The sequence below is a fragment of the Monodon monoceros genome, unplaced genomic scaffold (genome assembly GCF_005190385.1).
Source record: "Monodon monoceros isolate NGI ecotype Baffin Bay Population unplaced genomic scaffold, NGI_Narwhal_1 Super_Scaffold_1, whole genome shotgun sequence".
In the NCBI taxonomy this organism is placed as follows: domain Eukaryota; kingdom Metazoa; phylum Chordata; class Mammalia; order Artiodactyla; family Monodontidae; genus Monodon; species Monodon monoceros.
The window spans coordinates 77,979,300-77,997,657 of record NW_021703765.1 but is presented as its reverse complement, the minus strand read 5'-3'; the positions used below and the strand labels follow the sequence as shown (position 1 = coordinate 77,997,657).

The 18,358-nt window shown below is 51.6% G+C and overlaps 1 protein-coding gene across 8 annotated transcripts in view; it reads left to right on the top strand.

Annotated features, from left to right (window-relative positions):
- The window catches only part of CUX2 (cut like homeobox 2), a 262,660-nt gene that overhangs the window by 230,032 nt on the left and 14,270 nt on the right, over window positions 1-18,358 (top strand). For 7 of the 8 annotated variants that reach the window (XR_003792989.1, XM_029219263.1, XM_029219252.1 and 4 more), the window contains 9 exons: window positions 3,302-3,406; window positions 7,112-7,303; window positions 7,398-7,456; window positions 7,928-7,976; window positions 8,049-8,169; window positions 9,324-9,998; window positions 10,759-10,860; window positions 15,833-16,632; window positions 17,836-17,995. Coding sequence is in view for 7 of the 8 variants with exons in the window: in XM_029219263.1 (XP_029075096.1) it covers window positions 3,302-3,406; window positions 7,112-7,303; window positions 7,398-7,456; window positions 7,928-7,976; window positions 8,049-8,169; window positions 9,324-9,998; window positions 10,759-10,860; window positions 15,833-16,632; window positions 17,836-17,995 (2,263 nt within the window). In the remaining variant the exon portion in view is untranslated. The remainder of the gene's footprint in view (window positions 1-3,301; window positions 3,407-7,111; window positions 7,304-7,397; window positions 7,457-7,927; window positions 7,977-8,048; window positions 8,170-9,323; window positions 9,999-10,758; window positions 10,861-15,832; window positions 16,633-17,835; window positions 17,996-18,358) is intronic. The other variant, XM_029219254.1, reaches the window with a different exon arrangement.

Here is an 18,358-nt window from a genome sequence, read left to right as displayed (position 1 = left end):
CTCTCCGAGTCTCAGTTTTCACATTTATAAATGGGGTTCCCATGTCCTGCCTTCCTCTGGCTTCAGATGTGTTGCCATCTGCAGGACAAAGTTGGGCAGGACTTTGAAAGGAGATAAGATGTGGCCATAAGGGTCTGGTCTGGAGTCCTGCGGACCTACTGTATCTCTCCCCGGTCCCCTGCAACACCAGCAGCCAGGGGCATGACCAGGAGGGGCCAGCAGTGTGACAGGGCAAGTGGTCATTTCCCTGGGGGTGGTTGAGGGAGGCCTCCTAGGAGGACACTTTGCAGCTGGGTTCTAAAGCCCAGGCGCCGTTCTCTTGAGGAATGGCATTCCAGGCAGAGGGCACAGCAGAGGCAAAGACCCGGATGCCTGGCTATGCCAGCCTAAGGACAGGGTGCTCCCTCCTGCAGAGGAAGGTTGGAAAAAATAACGTGTTTTAGGTTAATTTTTTGAATAGGTAATCCATTTACTTAGTTCAAAACTGAAAAAGGTACATTAGGGCATAGCCGGGAAACTCCATCTCCCCTCCCTGAACTTGCCCCCAGTTCCCCTCTCCCTAGCAACCTCTGTTACAGTGTCTGGGGTCTCCTCCCAGAGATCCCTTCACAAGCCCATGAATATCTACTTTTACCCCTTTCTAAAACAAAAATGAGGGGCTTCCCTGGCAGTCCAGTGGTTAAGACTCCACGCTTCCAAAGCAGAGGGCCCAGGTTCAATCCCTGGTTGGGGAACTAAGATCCCACATGCCGTGTGACCAAAAATAAATAAATAAAAGAAAGAAATCATCACAACCTTGGTATGCATATCCTTAAGAGAATAATTAGCAACTTTAAAAAAAATAATAATTATTAATACTATGTACACCCTCCTGAACCTTACTTTTTCCGTGTATGTGTCTTAGAGCTTGTTCCGTATCTGTATATAAAGCAGTTCCTTCTGTTTCACAGCTGCGTTGTGTTGCACTACATGGACGCACCATCGTCTAACCCAGGGGAAGGCAAACTTTCTATACAGGACCAGAGAGTAAATATTTTCGGCCTTGCAAGTCACTGTCACAACTATTCAACTTTGCAGTGGTAGAGTGAAGCATAGACGATATGGAAACGAATGGGCATGGCTGTGTTCCAGTAAAACTTTATTTACATAAACAGGCAGCAGGTTGCAGTTTGCCAACCTCTGGTCTAACTCATACCCTATTGATGAATGTTTATGGTATTTCCAGTATTTTACCATCATCCTCCATACTGCAGTGAATAACCTTGTACAGATATCATTTGATACATACCCAAGCCACTGTATAGGGCAAATTCCTAGAAGTGGAACCGTTGGGTGAAAGAGCTGTGTGTTTATAATTTGGCAAATGTGACCAAACTGCCTTGCATGGGGTTGTGCCAGTACGCACTCCCTCCAGCAAGGCCTGAGAGGGCCTGTTTCCCAATAGCCTCACCAGCACTGTGTGTCGTCAAACTTTTGGATCTCTGCCAATCAAGTGGGCTTAAGAAGAGCGATCCTAGAGTAGTTTGAATAGGAAGCATTTTTAATAATGTTTATTTTTTCCTGAGTATAAAACTAAAACCTGCTCATTGTAGAGTACTGAGAAAAAAGTAAATGTCATCATATTAGTCTTTAATATCTGTATTTATTAATACTATCCTAAATGTGAACAAGAGGATTCTGGAGCAGAGCAGATCATTATTACTTGTATAGTAAAAACCATGCCAGTTTGCCCCAGTTCTTCCCCTGGGGTGACAAGACGAGAACCAGATATCCTCCTGCATGCACCAGAGTTTGTGCTGTAGGCAAGGAACCAACCAAATATGAATCTGGGTGGTTGTATAGTATAGTAGAGGGACCTTCTGAGAAAGGGAGAGAAATCTACTCCGAAGTATCATGATGAACAGAAGGGCAAGGATCCTGGGTTTCTAGCATTTGGAATATAAATACTCTCCAGGGGAAGATAAGACTAGTAGCTTTAAACGCAGCTTTACAACCCAGGGGGTGTCTCCACGGTCTGGGTCTCATCCCCCCTTGAAATGTCAACAGACATCTCCCAGGAGGTGAATCTTTCTGGAGTTCTCACTAGCTAATCAGTCATGTATTAACTCCAAGGCTTGTCTTTTAGCCCAGATCCCAAGTTTCAGTCACATTTGCTCAGTATGCCCTTTGTGGAAACATAAAAATGTTTTCTCTACAACCCCACACACCCAAAACCTTTCCCAAAACAAAACTGACTCCTAACTCAAACCATTCCTGGAACAAGGCAGGATACTAATAAACAAACAAATCAGTTAAAACATAAATCAATGAAATGTGCGCGCGGAAGTGTGTGGATCTCTGTGCGCATGTAGTGGGCACAGCATCCTGATTGCTAAGGTCAGTGTGTAAGTTAAACTTAATTGCTATGACCTGCATCACCAGCTGGAGGTCAAGATACAATTGCAACTCTTTTAATTTTCCATAGTTCAAGATCCCATACACCCTGTTGTTGTTAATAAAGTAAACCAGTTATTGACACATTTGTATGTGTCAGGCATCAAGATGAGATACCTAATGAGTTGTATTTTACCAAATTACTTACTTGCAGAACAACCCTATGAGATAGTTGCTCTTATGATGCCCATTTTACGGACAGGGAAACTGAGGCCAAGGATATGAAGATTCTTGCCCAAGGTCATACAACCAGAAAGAGAGACAAAGTACAGATTTCTCTCCAGGCCACAAGTCTACATTGTTAACATTTGGATGCTTCCTTCCAAGCTTTTTCTTAGAAATTTTTGAAGAGTTAAGATTCAGTTTAGTAAACTGTGGCATTCTGATTTTAGATGTATTTCAACACTCCTCTACAGTTTCATTGCCCCCATTTCACAAAAGGAAAACTAAGACTCAGAGTGGGGAAGTAACTTGCCCAGGGGCCTGCAACAGCTTGTGAGCCACCTCTGCAGACACCATATGGCACAGGAGCTGGGGACAAACTGTGGCCTTTTGACTAGCCAGGCCTGAAGTTTACTTGGCAGACAGAAGTGGCCTGGGAACGTGGGAAAAATTGCCAGTTCCATCAAGACAGCATCTCCCTTCCTGCCCTAGTGAAGAGGGAATGTTCCAGCTCCTCTTGGATACACACCAGGGAAACCAAGAGCCAACTCAAGGGTCCAGGACCCAGAAAGGAGGACCCCAGGCCCTCAGACCTGCCTTCCCAGCTGCTGCCTGAGACGGTGCAGGGAAGCAGTGGAGGGCCAGGGTGGGATCCAGTGTGGCCCCGCTCACCTCTTAACCACACTTGCCCCACTTTCCTTCCCAGCGAGCCGAGGCTGCCCAGCGGGAGGTGGAAAGTCTTCGGGAACAACTTGCCTCTGTCAACAGCTCCATCCGCCTGGCCTGCTGCTCTCCTCAGGGACCCAGTGGGGTAAGGATGGTGGAGGAGCCACGGGGAAAGGTTGGGAAAGGCCAGGTTTGTGGGTTTGAATATGTGGGTGACATTTTGTGGGTGGACCCTGCGCATTTGTGTGAAATTGTGCACATGAATGGGTGTGGGTCTCTGTGTGCATACTGTGGGCATAGCATTTTAATTGCCAAGGTCAGTGTGTAGTTAAACATAATCACTGTGACTTGCTTCACCAGCTGAGGGTCAAAAACAGCACAGCTCTTTTAACTTTTCAAGCTCAAGCTTCCACATACCTTGATTCCATATACTTTGGAATTTAGTCAGGCCAAAGAGGATCATTTTAGTTGCCAGATGCCTAGCAAGAGTGGGTAGGAGGGTGAGTTTGATCAGTAGAGCAGCCATGCAGTTTTGGTGGCTGCCACCAGGTGTTGCTGTTGACCACTGGTCTCACACTGCTTGGAAGATGTGCGGGGACTGCTACAGGGATGCCCCACTGGTTCTCAGTCCCTCCCAGACAGCAGTGGAGCTGCTTACCGAGAGCTGAGGTTGACACTCATATCAGCCAAGGGTTCCTAAAATGTATCAGGGTGATTCTAATGAGGTTTCCCAACCAGCCACATGTTACAAAGAACCAATCTTTAGTCATCAACCCTGAGGTTCCTGTGTTAAGCCAGTTAGTCAGTACATCTTTCTCATTCCTCCAGGTTGGTGCCCCTTTGGGTCCTGGGGACATTTCCTGCCAAGGGATTTTTTTTTTTTTTTTTTTTTTGCGGTATGCGGGCCTCTCACTGTTGTGGCCTCTCCCGTTTCGGAGCACAGGCTCCGGACGCGCAGGCACGGTCATGGCTCACGGGCCCAGCCGCTCCGCGGCATGTGGGATCCTCCCAGACTGGGGCACGAACCCGTGTCCCCTGCATCGGCAGGCGGACTCTCAACCACTGCGCCACCAGGGAAGCCCCTGCCAAGGGATTTTAATCAGGCCCACCCCAACCTACCCTTCTGTCATGTAATAAGAGTCTTCATTGTTCCTCTCCCAGAAAGCCTGGCTTCCTTATGTAAATTGGTCCACCTTCTTTCCAGATTTCTTTCCAGATATCAAGGAATGAAATTCATGATTGCTTACATAATAACAGGTCTGCTCCAGGGTGATTTGCAGTCTCCATTCATGAACCTGAAGTGGCTGGCATAATTTTCATTTCACCTGACACCCTGATACATAGACCTGTGTCTGTATCTGTCTTTCTGTTTAAATATTGGAATGAGTCTCTCTAAACATGTGTTACTGTGTATGTGTGTCTGTTTGTGACCTTTGGGCAAATAACTGTATCCTTAACCTAACTGTGCCTCAGTTTCCTCATCTGTATAAATAGGACCTGCCTTATAGGGTTTTTGAGAGGATTACATGGTGCTTGGTTTATAGTCTACGCTCAGTAAATATTTAATGCAGTGTTACTATTACTAGTGTGTTTGGGGTATGTCCAGGGTGTTTTTGCCCACGTGAGCATGTGGCCTCTGAGCACATACACATCTGTGTGTGTGATGGTGACACGTCTCTTTGGTGCCTATGCATTTCCGTGCGTGTGCTTCTCAGCATGAGTATCCCCACAGGTACATGTGTCAGTGTGTGTCCGTAGGTGTGTGCACCTGTGCCTGTGTCCCAGGAGGCAGTGTGTATGTATCAACGTGCCTGATGTCTGCACGACATAGAGAATGAACACAAGAAAGACTGAGAGCAAGAGCGCTCATGAGGATGCCTCAGAGAGAATTTGCCAGTGGTTCTTAATTAACCCCCGTGGAAGCCAGCAAATGCCTGTGGTAATCAGCCATGAGGAACTTTGCTGGGTTGGGCCGGGGGATGAGCTTTTCTGGGCACAACAGTGGTGCTCGATGCTAATTAATTTAATGTGTTAATGGCATCCGCTTCCTGTTTTAATTGGCATTTAGCTCCATAGAAGAATAGCTGGGGTTGGTAGTGGTCAGTTGTTCTTTGGGTTTTTTTCTATGTAATGCTGCTGAGATTCATTTGTAACTGAGCTCAAGGGCAGCCTGACTTCACGTCCCCTCAAAGAGAAACCTCTTCATCTTCAACCAGGACAAAGGGGCCATTTCCTAAAACCCGGAGAAGCTGTGGGGCTTGGGGCTGGTGGCAAATTAGGATGAGGAAGGAATCACCCTAACGTGTCTCATGGCTGCAAGGTCTCAGGTCTAATCCTGTGGGTCTGTTGCTGCCGGGAGTGGGACCTGGGCCCGATTTAGAAACCCAAACCTTTGCTGTTCTCTCAGCCAGGAACATCCTATAACTACCACTTCCTCACCCAACTGACTAGTTCTTTTTTGTTCCTTTTTTTCTTTTTTTAAAAAAATATTTATTTATTTTGGTTTTGGCTGTGTCAGGTCTTAGTTGCGGCATGTGGGATCTTTCACTGTGGTGTGCGGGCTCTTCATTCTCTCTAGTTGTGGCACGTGGGCTCCAGAGCGCGTGGGCTCTGTAGTTGGCGGCATGCGGGCTCTTTTTGTTCCTTTTTAATAAATGTGTTATTGAAGTATAACATCCACAAGGGAAAACGTGCATATCATAAGTGTACAACATTTGGAATTTTTCAAAGTGAACACAGACCATAACCAGCATCCAGATCAACAATAAAACATTCTAGGGACTTCCCTGGTGGCACAGTGGTTAAGAATCCGCCTGCCAATGCAGGGAACACGGGTTCAAGCCCTGGTCCGGGAAGATCCCACATGCCGCAGAGCAACTAAGCCTGTGCACCACAACTACTGAGCCTGTGCTCTAGAGCCCTTGAGCCACAACTACTGAGCCCGTGTGCCACAACTACTGAAGCCCGTGCACCTAGAGCCTGTGCTCCACAAGAGAAACCACCACAATGAGAAGCCCGCGCACCGCAACGAAGAGTAGCCCCCGCTCACCGCAACTACAGAAAGCCCGCGTGCAATGAAGACCCAACGCAGCCATAAATAAATGAATGAATGAATAAATAAATAAATATTAAAAAAAAACAATAAAACATTCTAGCACCCGGAAGCCTCCCTCATGACCCCATCCAGGTGCCACTCCCCCTGACTTCTAACAGCACAGATGGGTTTTGCCTGTTTTGATGTCTGATCTTAATAGAATCACGCGTACACTTTGGTGTCTGGCTTCTTTGGCTCTATGATATATCTGGCAGAGTCATCATACTGTGTTGCAAGTAAATGTAGATTATTCGTTTTTGTTGCTGTCTAGTATTCTGTTGTGTGAGTATTCCACAATCTGTCCACTTTCTGGTGGGTAGGCCTCTGGGGGGTTTCAGGTTTGGAGCTATTACAGAGAGGGCTGCTGTGAACGTTCACATCCTGTGTCTTGGTGCACAAGTGCCCACATTTCTCCTGCATATATTCCACCAGGACTTAGGGCACCGAATTTTCACCTTTAGCAGAGGCTGCCAAGCAACTTTCCAAATCACTAACTTGTTCTTGAACTTCATCACAGTTTAGACATAGCTTCCTCCAAAATACTTTCTCTGACCACTCTTTCTCCCTCCTTATTTCTTTTCAAGAAGAGAGGGAAAGACATCCAGGCAGGTGGGACCAGCCTGAGCAAAGGCTTAGAAGTGGTAAGGGGAAAGCCACAGACCTGTAAGAGGGGCTGAGTCACCCCAGGGAGCACAGCAGCTCTGCAGCCCCCTGCCCCACACCTCCCGGCCCCTCCAAGCCCCTGTTTGTGCCCAGGATAAGGTGAACTTCGCTCTGTGCTCGGGCCCTCGGCTTGAGGCTGCCCTGGCCTCCAAGGATCGGGAGATCCTGCGGCTGCTGAAGGATGTGCGGCACCTCCAGAACTCTCTGCAGGAGCTGGAGGAGACCTCCGCCAACCAGATTGCAGACCTAGAGCGGCAGCTCATGGCCAAGTCGGAGGCCATCGAAGTAGGTCTTGGGGAGGAGGTGGGCAGATGGGAGATGGGCGGGGAGTCCCCAGGCAGAAGGACGTGGACCAGCCTCACCATCTTTGTTCTTCTAGAAGCTGGAAGAGAAGCTCCAGGCACAGTCTGACTATGAAGAAATTAAAACAGAGCTGAGGTACTGTGTGGGGCGGGGCTCCATAGACCCCCCCCCCCGCCAAGCCCTCTTGCCTGACTGGGGGCTGCCTGGGAAGATAGCAAGGGGCCCTCGGCAAAGTTCACCATCTTCCTCCCTCCCACCAGACCCCGCTTTGTGTTACCCTTGTCAACTCTCCACTGGCACCTTGGGTGTCATGCCCGGACCTTTGTCATCAAGAGCTGCCTGTGGGAAAACATAGCCTTGCTGGTGCTGTAACTGGGCAGGGGGATGATGCCTTAATCAGATGAGCTCAAGCCACACTCCTTCAGGTGACAGCAGACCAGTTCACAAGCCCACTATTTAAGGCCTGTTGTCCATTGAGTCCCGTGTTACATGGGGTCCTGGGGGCTGGGGTCCTTGCTGTCAATCAGGGAAGATAGCAGGTCGTAGTGCCTCTCCCCCGGCCTGGGGAACTGGCTGGCCTCACACTCTCTCCACTTTCTCTGGCAGCATCCTCAAAGCAATGAAGCTGGCCTCCAACACCTGCAGCCTCCCCCAGGTGAGTGTCCCCGCCACTTTCCCCACAGGGCAGGCTGCCCCTGAGAGCCTTGTACCAGCCATGCCCTCTCAGCCCTGCTTCTTGTCTCCTCAGGGCATGGCAAAGCCCGAAGACTCCCTGCTCATGGCAAAGGAGGCATTCTTCCCTGCGCAGAAATTCCTTCTAGAAAAGCCTGGTCTTTTGGCCAGCCCTGGTAGGGGAGGAGGGGTGCTCTTGGGACTGAGGGGCGGGGGTGGGAGCTGCCCGTGGGTCTCTGGCCTCCTCCATGCCCTCAGACCACTGCCTTCCACATGGGCCGGAGGATGATGGATAAAAGGCAGGCATGTTGATTGAGTGCCTCCTGGGTGCCAGGGGCTGAGCTGGGCGCCATCCACAGCTAAGCCAGCAGGCAGCTGTCCCACAGGGTGCCACCCACATCCACGCCCACACTCAGGGACACACAGCTCACTCAGGGCCTCCTGAGGTCCCCCGAAGGGCTTGCTTATGCCCTAGCCTTCGAGAGCAGTAGAAGAGGTCACGGGACAAGGAGGGCATTCACACCGCACCCCCTACAGCAGACCCCTGGGCACGGCCTGCAGACACGCCTGTCTCCCCCACATCGCCTCTTCTCCTCACACAGTGGCTTCATGACCTTTCAGCCATGTGGCCCCAGCCGACACTTTCTGTGTGCTGCCTCCATTTCCTCATCTGTGAGATGGGGGCGGTAATGGGCCCTGTGCGGGTGGAGTAAGTTAGCAGCATGGGAAATACAAACGCATAGACAAGGGGTGCAGGGCGAGCACCCAGGAAGTGGGCTGTCCTGCTCTGGGATGGGGGTTAATCCTTCCAGGGCAAGGTGCTGGGCCCATAACGAGTGCTCAGTTGATGTGCTTGATGGTGGGAGGGGGGCTCCCCAGAACTAGCATTTGGCCCGAGCCTTGAAGGATGGGGATCAGAGAAGGGGGCAGGGAGTGTGTGTGGCAGAAACAGCCAGTGTTGGCGCCTCACGCCGCCAGACGCCTATAGCACTTGTCCCCACTCCCTCCTGCCCTGTGCCCCCTTCCTCTCCCTCCAAATTTCTGTCTCTTTGTATGTGTTTCTCTGTCTCCCTCTTTCTATCTCTTTGTCCTTCTGTTGCTTTCTGTCCTTCACTGTCTCTGTCTGTCTCTGTCTCTCTGCCTCTGCCTGTCTCTGTCTCTCCGCCTCTGCCTGTCTCTGTCTCTCCCATGTTACTTCTGTTTTCCTATCTCTGTGTCTCTCTGTGATTTCTCTCCCTGTCTCTGTCTCTGTCTCTCCCCATCACTATCCATCTCTCTCTCTTTCTCTGTCTCTCCTCTCTTCCTCTGTCTGTCTGCCTTGGTGTTCTAGAGGAAGACCCTTCAGAGGATGTTGCCATCAAGGATTCTCTGGGCACGGAGCAGTCCTACCCATCCCCTCCACAGCTCCCACCGCCACCAGGGTCCGAAGACCCCCTGTCCCCCAGCCCAGGGCAGCCCTTGCTGGGCCCTGGCCTCGGCCCTGATGGCCCTCGGACTTTCTCGCTGTCCCCCTTCCCCAGCCTGGCTTCAGGGGAGAGATTGGCAGGGGACACGCTGCTGTCCAAGCACATGATGCCCCCGGCTGCCTTCAAGGGGGAGGCGGGAGGCCTGCTGGTGTTCCCCCCGGCCTTCTATGGCGCCAAGCCGCCCACGGCCCCTGCCACCCCAGCCCCTGGCCCTGAGCCGCCCGGGGGCCCTGAGCCAGCGGAGGGCAGTGGCGGCGGCGTGGCCACAGCGGGGGCCGGGGCAGAGGAGGAGCAGCTGGACACGGCGGAGATCGCATTCCAGGTGAAGGAGCAGCTGCTCAAACACAACATCGGGCAGCGGGTGTTTGGCCACTACGTGTTGGGCCTGTCCCAGGGCTCAGTCAGCGAGATCCTGGCCCGGCCCAAGCCCTGGCGCAAGCTCACGGTGAAGGGCAAGGAGCCCTTCATCAAGATGAAGCAGTTCCTGTCGGACGAGCAGAATGTGCTGGCTCTGAGGACCATCCAGGTGCGGCAACGAGGTAAGTGCCGGCCGAGGGCCCATCTGCAGCGCACAGGCTCAGATCTGGTCTCCACGACCCAGCCCAGGGCATGGGGCTGGCTGGGGTCTGAGAGCACAGCTCGGGGTTCAGAGCCTTGGGTCTGCCACCTCACAGCCGTGTGACTCGGGGCAAGTGACTCTGCCTTTCTGTGCCTCAGTTTCCCCCTCTGGCCGCTGTGACGCCGTTCAGGCTGATAACGGTGGGAAAAGTCTGGGCCCCAGGGGCTGCCTTGGCAGATACCCGCTGAGTACCTCCAAGCCTCAGTTTACCCATCTGTACGACAGCCTGGGTGACTGCCAACCTTGCCAGACTCAGTTTTTAGGGTAATCCATGTGAAGGGCCCAAGTTTTGACCTCACAAACACCTGAGTTTGTGTCCAGATCTGCCATTCATCTACTGAGTGACCTCAGGCAATCCACTTTAGCTGCTCTGTGCCTCAGTTTCCCCATCTGTCAGCCTCATGGCGGAGGTTAAATGAGCATAAAGCATGTAGTAAGTTCTTGAGAACTGTTAGCTTTGATGGTGGCTTCCGTCAGTGGGTTTTGTTGTTGTTATTATTATTTCAAGCTAGAATCACTTGTAGGTCCACAGTTTGTCACACAGACTAGCAAAGTGATGGTCCCGCCACACATACGGTCTGGCCCTCAGAGGAGGGCACCAGGCTGTCACCCTGCCCAGCTCCAGGGACTGATCCCCAACATGCAGGTCCCCACAGCAGATGCCTCCTTTCCTCCCCCAGGCAGTATCACCCCGAGAATCCGCACACCAGAGACCGGCTCGGATGACGCCATCAAGAGCATCCTGGAGCAGGCCAAGAAGGAGATCGAGTCGCAGAAGGGGGGTGAGTGTGACCCCACAGCAGCTGAGGCCCGAGGCCTCCAGGGCCTGCTCTGAGCAGGAGGCAAGCCCTTGTCCACCTTCATCCACTCCAGAGGGGATTCCAAGCAGGTCAGAACCTCTTTGCCTCTTTCCAGACCTGCAGCCAAGTGAGGTCTAGGCCTGGAAAGTGCCAGGTCCTATCCGGTATGGAGCTACAAGCCACGTATGGTTATATCCATTTAAATTAACTAAAATTAAGTGAAATTAAAACCTCAGTTCTTCAGCCGCAGTAGCCACGTCGCACAGGTGACGAGTGGTGGCCATGTTGGGCAGCACGCCCACAGAACGTTGCCCTCACTCCGGAGTTCTGTTGGCATTCCTGGTCTGGGTTGTCCAAATGTCCTCAACTTTCAGGAGGCACAGTGACCAGTATTCACACAGGAGCTTGTCAAGCACAGAGGCCTGAGCCTCACCCCCGACCATCGGTCTCACCTTCCTTCTTGCACCTTACTTTCTAGTTCCCAGTGAGACACTGTTCCCCTGGCTTCCTCCCACCTCTCAAACCATGCCTCCTACGCTTCCCCAGTGGGTGCTACACTCAGAGCTCAGTGGTTAAAAACAGCATAAATTTATCATCCTACAGTTCTGGAAGTCGGAAGTCGAAAGTCAGCCTCACTGGGCTACAGCTGCGTTCTTTCTGGAGGCTCTAGGGGAAAATCTGTTTCCTTGCCTTTTTCAGCTTCTAGAGGGCGCCCAGATTCTTTGCCTCCTGGCCTCTTCCTTCATCTTAGCATCATAGCATCTTTAGTCTCTGTCTCTGTCTCTCTCTCATCTTTCTGCCTCCCTCTTATAAGCACCATTGTGATTATGTGGGGTCCACCCAGATAATCCAGGATAATCTCCTCATCTCAAAATTCTTAACTCTAATCACATCTGCAAACTCCCTTTTGCCATGTGAGGTAACATGTTCACAGGTCCCAGGGATTGGGACATGGATATCTTTGGGGGACCATTATTTAGCCTATCACAGTGCACTTTCTTCATCAACCCCCTCAAACGTGGGGTTCCCCCAGAGCTCCACCCCAGGCCCTCTGACTTTCTTACTCTTCCTAGATGAGTTAATCCACTCCTGGAAATTCCAACAACCCTAACCCTAACGCTAACCCTAACCCTAACCCTTACCCCATCCAGGGGTCACTTAACTTCTGAGTGCTTCTTTCAAGCTTGTCCATCCCCACCCCAACTGCCACCAGCCTAGTGAGCCACCACCATCACTTGCTGGGACTATTGCAGTAGCCTATTTACTGGTCTTGCCAGTGACATTCTAGGCCATGCTCTGGCTCATTCTCCACCCAGAGGCCAGAGGGATCTTTCTAGAGGACACACATGGTCATATCACTATTCGAAATCCTTCCATGGCTCCCCATTACCCTCAGATAAAATCCCAAGTCTCCAACAAGGCCTACAGGCCCTATTATAGTCTTCAGACTCCTCCTGACCCCTCCGTGCCTCTCACATGAACTGTTTATAGTCATGCTTATTCTCATTCCTGTTCCCTGTGACCCTAATGCCATCCTCACCCCAGCCACTTTTCATCTGGCCAACTCCTGCTTATACTTTACAACTCAACTCGGAAGTCATCTCCAGGAAGCCCCTCATCCCCATCCAGGTGGATTGGATACCACCCCTCCTTGGATCCCCCATAATGACCTGTATTGTTTGGTGCATTGGAGCCAGAGTGACCTGGCTGCAAATTTTGTCTCTGCTATTTATTAACCGTGTGACCATGGGCAAATTGCTTAGCCTTTCTGTGCCTTCATTTTCTCATCTTTAAAATGGACACAGTATTTGTACTCCCTTCTTAAGGTTGTGTGAGGATCAAATGAGATCAGGCCTGGCAAGCACTCAACTGGGGTCTAGTATGTAGAAGGTGCCCCTGAAAAGTTAGCTGTCCTCATTACATTATCATTATTATGTCTCCATTGTTGCATTTATTCATGTTGCAAATGACTCTGCTGATGTGGCTGTCCCTCCCACCAGCCTGGGGGATTCTTGCAGCCAGGGACCTAGTCACATCCCTGCACCCAGCATGAGGTAGTACAACACAGTGTAGACCACAGCTGACTTAGAACTAGATGCTGGCTTCAGCACTCCCACTCCATTTTACATTGTCTGCTGCCCCATGGTGGCGACTCGGAGCAAATGCCCGATTCCCAAGCCTCTGATTGCTGCTGGAAGCCAGGAGTTCCCCAAGATCCCTCCCCTTCCCCGTCCCTGGAAAGGGTAGAGAGGGGCTTACCCTGCTGGGAGCCTACACTGCTCCACCCATATAATCTGCTGAGCCCTTACTGTGTACACCAGGGGTCCCCAACCCCCGGGACGTGGACTGGTACCAGCCCACGGCCTGTTAGGACCCGGGCCGCGCACAGCAGGAGGTGAGCAGCGGGTGAGCGAGCGAAGCTTCATCCCCGCTCCGCATGGCTCCCCATCGCTGGCCTGAACCATCCCCCCACCCCCATCCCCCGGCCAGTCCATGGAAAAACTGTCTTCCATGAAACGGGTCCCAAACATTTATTAAGTGCCTACTGTGTGCTAGATAGGGCTTACACATATAGATGAGACACAGTATTGGGGGGAAAAGAATCATGAGAAACAGTTTAATCTAACTCTCCCACTGAACAGGAAAACTGAAGCCAAAGAGGAGGAGACATACTCACAGTTATTCAGAGACCAAAGGAGAACCCAGGTCTCCTGACTCCCTGTACAGTGCTCTCCCACTGTGGGGTCAGAAACAAGGCAGCAAAGAAATTAAAAAGGCAACATCATAGAGGGAAACCTTTGCATAGTTGGGGGTTTCCTGTGAAGGGTCTGTGAAGAGTTCAACAAGAGGAAGAGTGCCAGGTTATCCCCCCCGTGCCCCTGACAAGAGTGAAGGCTAAGCAGAGAGCAATTAGCAGTCCTCTGGGAAGGAAATGAATGTGGTTAACACTAACTTAGGAGCTCTACTTTTGGGGGTCAAAGGAAATGTCCAGAATGGGGGCAAAATTTTATATACAAGCTATCTCTTTATCGTTGTTTCCAACAGTGACAAACTAGAAACAATCTAAGTATCTAGCAGTGGGGGATCAGGTAAGTAAAGCACAGGGTATTTCCTCAGTGGTATATGCAGCCATTAAAGATAGAAGAACTTATAATCATAGGAAAAAATACTCATGTTGACACCAAGTGAGGGCAAACCAGGCAACACTCCCGCATATCAAGTGTGACCATCCCATGAATGTTGTTAGAAAACAGACTGGAAGGAAAAACATGAGAAAATTTCATGTGGTTGCCTCTGGGGGAAAGATTAGAGGGGATTTTTATTTTCATCTTAATTTTCTGTGCATTCTTAGCTGTCCACAATAGGCATGTATTTATTTTTTAAAAAATAAATTTATTTATTTTATTTATTTGTTTTTGGCTGCGTTGGGTCTTCATTGCTGTGTGCGGGCTTTCTCTAGTTGTGGCAAGTGGGGGCTACTCTTCGTTGCGGTGCGCGGGCTTCTCATCGCAGTGGCTTCTCTTGATGCGGAGCACGGGCTCTAGACGCGCGGGCCTCAGTAGTTGTGGTGCACGGGCTTAGTTGCTCCACGGCATGTGGGATCTTCCAGGACCAGGGCTCGAACCCGTGTCCCCTGCATTGGCAGGCAGATTCTTAACTACTGTGCCAGCCAGGGAAGCCCCTACTTTTTTTAAAATTGAGGTAACATTCATATAACATAAAATTAACCATTTTAAAGTGAACAATTCAGTGGTGTCTAGTATACTTACAATGTTGTGCAACCACTGCTTCTGTCTAGTTCCAAAACATCTTCATCACCCCGAAAAGGAAACACTGTACCTATTAGCAGTCACTCCCTACTCTCCACCTCCCTTAAGCCCCAGGGAACCACCAATCTACTTTCTGTGTCTATGAATCTACCTATTCTGGATATTTCATAGGAATGGAAACCATACAATATGTGGCCTTTTGTGTCCGGCTTCTTTCACTTAGCATGATGTTTTCAAGGTTATTCCATATGGTAGCATGTATCAGTGCTTCATTCCTTTTTATGGCTGAATAATATTCCATTGCTCTATTGCTTTTTAATTGGAAATTAAAATTGGGGCTGTGAAGATCCACTAGGGTATAGACTGCACAACCAGGTAATAGAGGAAGGGCTGTGTTGATATGGGTTGGTCCAGGGGTGGGGAGACCTCAGCATGGGAAAGGCCACTAACAGGGCAGAGGGAAACAATGTTCTGTTGTTCCTTTTTGTTTACCACTCTTAAAAAACAAAAAGAGGGCTTCCCTGGTGGCGCAGTGGTTGAGAGTCCGCCTGCCGATGCAGGGGACACGGGTTCGTGCCCCGGTCCGGGAAGATCCCACATGCCGCGGAGCGGCTGGGCCCGTGAGCCATGGCCGCTGAGCCTGCGCGTCCGGAGCCTGTGCTCCGCAACGGGAGAGGCCACAACAGTGAGAGGCCCGTGTACCGCCAAAAAAAAAAAAAAACAAAACAAAACAAAACAAAAAGAGTTTTCACTAAGTGATACATTGCTTATTTCGCAGCTCAGTTAGAAAGCAGGTTATACTGTGTGTCTTCTTCTGGGACTTGCTTTTATCTGCATAGATGGATCACAGCATATGCAAAAGACAAGTCTTTTTTTAATGTTACATTATCCCCATGAGCACTTTCTCCACATGTGCTAAAATCTCACTGTCCACCTGATTTTTTTTCTGTTTCCTTTTTTTTTTTAACATCTTTATTGGAGTATAATTTGTCACCCTGATTTTTAATGGCTGCCTAATATCTGTCATGGGGATGGACCCTAATTTACTTAACCAATCCCCAGCTGTTGGACAAAGAGGTTGCCTCCAACATTTTGCTGGTATAAATACTGTGCTGTGAACATCTTTGCCCTTCAATCCATGCTCTGACCATGGGCCTCCAGCCACCCTGTCATCTTTCCCACAGGTGAGCCCAAGAACTCGACAGCCCCACTGAGCATCACCAATGGCACAGCCCCCGCCAGCACCTCAGAAGATGCCATCAAGAACATTCTGGAACAAGCGCGCCGCGAGATGCAAGCGCAGCAGCAGGCCCTACTGGAGATGGAGGCAGGCCCCCGCGGCCGCTCGGTGCCTCCCTCGCCCCCAGAGCGGCCCTCGCTGGCCGCCATGAGCCAGAACGGGGCCCCGACCCATGTCAAGCAGGAGGAGAGTGGTGTCGGCGGCGGTGGTGTCGGCAGTGGGGGGACCAGCAGCAGTGCCACACAGACATCCCTCACGGTCCTGTCCCCGGCCGCCTTTGTGCAGAGCATCATCCGGAAGGTCAAGTCAGAGATCGGCGATGCCGGCTACTTCGACCACCACTGGGCTTCGGACCGCGGCCTCCTCAGCCGCCCCTACGCCTCCGTCTCGCCCTCACTCTCCTCCTCCTCCTCCAGCTACTCCGGCCAGCCCAGCGGGCGGGCCTGGCCCCGTGGGGACGAGGTGCCCACGGCCCCCGAAGAGGAAGCGGCCGGGAGTGAGGACGAGCCCCCCAGGGTGGGTGAGCTCAAGGCCGAGGGGGGCGGCCCCGAGGGGGGCAGCGGTGGGCGACTGGCCTACTACCCGGCCTACGTGCCCCGCACGCTGAAGCCCACCGTGCCGCCCCTGACCCCCGAGCAATACGAGCTCTACATGTACCGTGAGGTGGACACCCTGGAGCTGACGCGCCAGGTCAAGGAGAAGCTGGCCAAGAATGGAATCTGCCAGAGGATCTTCGGGGAGAAGGTGAAGATGGCGGGGCCCACCCTCGGAGGCTCCGGGGCCTGGAGCACGGGACCTGGGGAGGGAGGACCCCCATCCCACGTCCATGGTCTGGAAAGAATGCGTGTGTGAGTGTGTGCGCGCGCGTGCGTGTGTGCAAGAACTGGGCAGAAGCAGAATTCGGACCCTGGTCTGTGTGACCCCAAAAGCCCTTTTTCCTGTTTCCAGCTGTCCCTGGGCACTGGAGGAAGGGGAGCCAAGGGCAAGGCGGTTTTTAAAGCTGTGAAACCCTTCCATCTGGTTAGGAAATAGCCACCTACCCGACCCTGCTCGGGTACCCTCCACCCTTCCCATGGTCCATCCACTAAAGGGTTAAGGCTCAGCCTAGCTTGCGGGGGCAGGGGGGTGGTCTCCTGATTGGTTGGTACCAGTTGTTAAGTAGTTTTATTTCTTTTTAAAATGTAGATTTATTTTTTAATTAATTAATTTGGTTGTGCCGGGTCTTAGTTGCAGCAGGCGTGCTCCTTAGTTGCGGCTCATGGGCTTCTTAGTTGCAGCTCACCGGCTTCTTAGTTGCAGCATGCAAACTCTTAGTTGCGACATGCATGTGGGATCTAGTTCCCTGACCTGGGATCGAACCCAGCCACCCTGCATTGGGAGCGTGGAGTCGTAACCACTGTGCCACCAGGGAAGTCCGTGTTAAGTAGTTTTAAACATCACCTCCGGCCATAGCAAAAGAGCAGGCAAAGGGTCATAAGCTCAGAGGAAGGCGAAATGACCTGAATGGGAGACACAGGAAGGCTTCCTGGAGGAGGGGGCACTTAAGGGGTCTTAGAGCCCAAGCAGGATTTTTTTTTTTTAAGATTTTTTTGATGTGGACCATTTTTAGAGTCTTTATTGAATTTGTTACAATATTGCTTCTGTTTTACGTTTTGGTTTTTTGCCCGTGTGGCATGTGGGATCTTAGTTCTCCATCCAGGAATCTGCATTGGGAGGCAAAGCCTTAACCACTGGACTGCCAGGGAACTCCTGAGGCAGGATTTTTAGATGGAGGGAAATCAGGAAGGGCACTGCAGGTGGGGGGTACAGCACAGGCACACAGCAGACACCTGGGGAGTGAAGAACACATGAAGGCAGCCCTGGCCTCTCAGAACAGGAGTGAACAGTGGGCCTTAAGGTTCTTGGGGAGACCTGCTGACCTACCCTTCCTGCCCTGCCCATCCCCAGGTGCTGGGTCTGTCTCAGGGCAGTGTGAGTGACATGCTGTCCCGGCCGAAGCCGTGGAGCAAGCTGACGCAGAAGGGGCGGGAGCCCTTCATCCGTATGCAGCTGTGGCTCTCGGACCAGCTCGGCCAGGCCGTCAGCCAGCAGCCCAGCGCCTCCCAGGGTGAGTGTAGACAGGGCCCCAGAAGTGCCAAGAGCCCTCACTCTTCCAGTCTGTGCAGTGGCTTCACCGCCCGGGTCTGCCCCCCTCTGCGTCCCCACAGCCCCGGCGCCACTGCTGCTGCCCTGAAAGAGTGCAGGTTGCTCCTAGTTGGTGTCCCTGCTCCCCTTTCATCCTTCCTTCAGCCAGACAGGCACTGGTTTTAAACCTCTAGGTGGCACCCGGGTGCGTGGAGCAAGTGGAAAAAATGCTTTGCATGGGGAGCCCCACCTTCCTTCCCATCCCGTCAGGAGTCTGCCGATTGATCTCTTTCTCCCAGCAATCCAGCATGCAGCCTCAGAATCCTTCTTAGCACAGGGCCTTGGG